Here is a 4270-nt window from a genome sequence, read left to right as displayed (position 1 = left end):
ATGATTCTAACGGCAATTAAGTCGTGACGATGAAACATGCTCTATGTACCAATATGTGATGAAACAAATAAACTAGAAAGTATAAAGTTAAAAGTAAAGTTGAGATCAAGGGGGAGAATGTTAGGTTGATCTCTCTCCCGTTCGAACCCAACGGGTCGAACGGGCCCTGACTCGCGCCCTGATCGGGGGCGCCCAACCAAACCATGGTTGGTGGGCCCCTGTGACCCGCGCTATATAAACAGAGGTGGGGGCCGGGGCACGACTTACGAGGTTAATCGCTGCCACAATCCCCACCTACAATCCCTACCGATCTAGGATTAGCGCGGTGCTCACGGGAAGCTCCACCACCGCCACCATCCACTCTCTGCCATCACCGGCCACCGTCACCATGGCCGGCACCGGGAGTTCCTCGTCTGGACAAGCAGAAGGTAGGTTCATCGGAATCATCTAACCTATCCGATCCAAAGCAATCTATCAGCACTGTCCCTACCACAAGTGCGCATGGGTTACGTCAGTCAGCCACGTTACGTGTCAGCTCCTCCACCACAATGGCATGTCGACAGGGCAACGACTCACATTAATCAAGATGATGATGATGATGTGTAGGCATGGAGCTACCCTCAGCTGATGATCAGCTAGTTGCTCAGTCACCGCCCGATCCATCGGGTCTACCTGTACGGTGAGGAAGATGTCCACGGCGGCGGGCGCTGCTTTGTTGCTAGCCGCCGCCGTCGTCTGCTCCTCGGCGGACGGCGAGAGCGAGGCTCGCCGTCGCGCAGTCCCCGCCGTGTACGTGTTCGGCGACTCCCTCGTGGACGTCGGCAACAACGACTTCCTGCCGCCGCCGGCGCCCAGGGCGGGTTCCCCCTGCGGCGTCGACCTGCCGCGCGCGATCCCCGGCGGACGGACCGGGAGGTTCACCAACGGCTACAACCTGGCCGACATCATCGGTAAGTCTGAAGCTAATTTTAGTTGCGCAGACCATGTGCACTCGCTGTGCTTGTACTTCACACTGTCTTTACTCGTTAGCCCACAGATCTGACGCTAATTTAGTCTGATCCGGTTCCTCACAATCCTTGTGCCGATTTAGATGAACTACTGTAGTTGCCAAGCTGCTTGAGATGATGCACATTAAACGATGCCTTCTGATATTTTGAGTGCCAGCTCGCTCAAATATTTGCCAAAACAGCCCATTATTTATTTTCTTTTCTTTGAGCAAGGGAAGGGCGCATAAAAGACTTGCAGGAAAATTACAAACAGGACCTAATATAAAGTGGTGGGCAATACAATTTACAAAAAGGTGCTCATATAAACAGCCCATTATCCTGGATTCTTGCAAAGAGTACCCTGATCACAGATGAAAGATTGCAGTTGGGTCTAATCTGCTCAAAAATGGAACCAATCTCGCCAGCCGGGGATGAAACCACTTTGTCTGATGAGACCTCCACAGTAGAATATGCCATTGACTCCACCCTGAAGCAGCACTGCCTCTAACTCTGCCATCATGTCCCGGAGGCATAAACTTGACCGCTCTTCGGCCATAGAATACAATGGCTCGTCACAGGAGACCGCCCTTCGACCACCACATGGGCATCGTAGCTCCTCCAAAATCATTGTCGTCGATGCGCACGGTCCCTTGCAGCACCCAGATTTCAATACAAATGTCCATGATACTCGTTTATGATACTTCCCACTACAAGAGGTCTAACAAGTCACTTGAATGCTGCATACTGTCTTTCCAATGTTACAGTTATTATCATTTTATTTTGAAATTCGATCTGTTTATTTCCTTTCCAATTTGGTAATACTAATACATACATTTATTTATGTATATGTACGCAGCACAACGTGTGGGGTTTGACATGAGCCCGTTAGCTTACCTCTCCTTGACACCGCAAGCGAGCCTCGACCTCCTGAGCAGCCACGTTGGGGCCAATTATGCTTCCGGTGGATCAGGAATCCTTGACGACACTGTATGTATGTACAAATGTACATAATTTAGAACCTGCACTTACATCACTCGAGTCACCATCCACACACAGTATGATTTTGCCCAATCAACACCTCTTATTTCTGCACATATCTTAGTTCGTTATGTTTATCAGCAGTGCAAATTAGACCCTGAAGTCTGAAGAGGGTGACTACTTGTTGTGAATTAAGCTTGATTGACATTTACTATCTTGGTTCAAGATAGATGATGTGCTATAAAGCATGCAGTAAAGCTTCTCTAACTTTGACATTCAAATGTAGAAATATTATTGTGACTTGTCAAATGGAAACAATATCATCAGGATTTTCATAAAAATATGTTATAATTCTCAAATTTTAATTTTATTGCTGACATATCCTTATGAACCAAATTAACTGCATTCTAGAGAATGCGTCCATGTTTTCAGTTACATGTGGCCTCTGCCTAATAAAATGTAGGGGAACGGCACGATCACGCTCCGAGAACAGGTCAAGATGTTTGCTGACACCAAGGCGACCATGATCAAGGCCAACAAGCTGGGAAATAATAGGGTCAATCGCTTGCTGTCCCAGTCCCTATTCCTCATCAGCACTGCAGGCAACGACTTCTTGGCGTTTGGTGACGGTAGGGCAACCAGAAGTGATGCATCGGCCTACATCGCCAAAATGGTCACCACCTACCTCAAGCACATCAAGGTAGGTTCTTGTGAACAATGGGGGGCAAAAATCTTGGTTGCTATTAACGGCAGATCTGAGCTGGTTTCGAGACGGGTCACATTTGAGTTCTGGTTTGAAAATGAGATAAATCTTATCAATATGTTCATCTTTTGAAAATGAAATCTTATCAATATGTTCATCTCAATGTCAAGGATGTTATTTTAACCTCACTGCTTTTCGTAACATTTTGCCAGAATACCAAAAGAACCACACATGTTTAAAATCAACAAGTTTTGGACACCTGAAATCTCTTTGACCCACGCAATTTCAAACGCACCTATGCACACACACAATATGTGAGCAGGAGTTGTACAGGCTGGGGGCACGGAGGCTAGGACTGCTGGACGCGCTGCCCATCGGATGCTTGCCGGGCTGCAGAACTTCCTTTGGACATGATGACGCGTGCGACGCCGCTGCCAACTCTCTGGCCCGGCGGTTCAACGCCCTACTCCGGCTTGAAATGGCCAGCGCCAAGGCAGCTTCGATGCCAGGCATGGAGTACTCCATCGCCAGCATTTACGGCATCTTCTCCGACATGATCACCAACCCGGAGCTGGACAACGGTTAGTTCTCTTTGCATGACTCTCGATGCAACAAGGGTCAATTTCTTCAAAATTTCTATTACAAGGTCTGGAAAACCAAAATTACTCCCTCCGTCCCATAATATAAGAACATTTTTGACACTAGTAAACGCTCTTATATTATGGGACGGAGGGAGTATATTGTAGTAGAATGGAAACATTCGGCTAATCTATACACGGTTACCTCTGAGGCACCAATCGATTACTGGAACATGAACTGTTGGATCGGTATCATCAGGACTGCAGGAGGCGACGAGTGCGTGCTGCGGAGGAGGGAGGCTCAACGCGGAGCTCGACTGCTCGGCGAGCTCAAACCTTTGCACCGACCGCGACGGGTACGTGTTCTGGGACAAGGTCCACGGGACGCAGGCTGCCTACCAGCGAGCCGTTGCCGCCATGTTCGACGGCGCGGCGTTGACAAAGTTCACGGAGCCCGTCAGCTTCGGGCAGTTGATCACCGGGAAACAGGCAGCGCCGGTTGCCGTGTTAGATAAACTGGAGCGTCCGTACGTGGATCTGGAGGCTGAGATCTAGCCAAGGGAAGGGAATTCGGAGGATTCTTTTGCAGTGTTCGGTGTAGTACATCTTCAACCCCTCTGGGGATTGTATGTGCGTACGTCCACCAAACTACCCCGCGCCTCGATATTCCCTCACTTATGTCTCTTGCATTAACTTAATCAAATCAAATCTTGTAAAACCTCAACTAAATCAAAACTTTTCCGATCTTTCTTTACACATATTCAAATCAAATCCATGGTCAAGAACTGAGGCAAGGTGACTCCACCATCCCTGCTTTTTGTCCTCGCCATTGACCCTCTGCAGCAGATCCTCGATGTTGCCATGGAACATGACTTTTTGTACAAGATTAGAGGGAGGGTGACCCTTATGTCTTGCCATGGAACATGACTTTTTGCACAATATTAGAGGGAGGGTGACCCTTATATGCTGATGACGCGGCCATCTTGGTCACTCCTACCACACAAAATGTTGACCACCTCGTAGCC

At 48.4% G+C, this 4270-nt stretch overlaps 1 protein-coding gene across 1 annotated transcript; it reads left to right on the top strand.

Annotated features, from left to right (window-relative positions):
* The first annotated feature begins 558 nt into the window (after positions 1–558).
* LOC109767268 (GDSL esterase/lipase APG) lies at positions 559–3919 on the top strand. Its single transcript, XM_020326038.4, has 5 exons — positions 559–950; positions 1843–1973; positions 2428–2664; positions 2990–3248; positions 3505–3919. Exons 1-5 carry the CDS (start codon positions 689–691, stop codon positions 3798–3800), a joined length of 1185 nt encoding a protein of 394 aa, XP_020181627.1. The 5' UTR covers positions 559–688; the 3' UTR covers positions 3801–3919.
* Positions 3920–4270: the final 351 nt, after the last annotated feature.

This window comes from Aegilops tauschii, chromosome 5, assembly GCF_002575655.3.
Source record: "Aegilops tauschii subsp. strangulata cultivar AL8/78 chromosome 5, Aet v6.0, whole genome shotgun sequence".
NCBI classification, from domain to species: domain Eukaryota; kingdom Viridiplantae; phylum Streptophyta; class Magnoliopsida; order Poales; family Poaceae; genus Aegilops; species Aegilops tauschii.
Note: the sequence above shows the minus strand (reverse complement) of the source record. Positions and strands in the feature narration are given on the sequence as shown.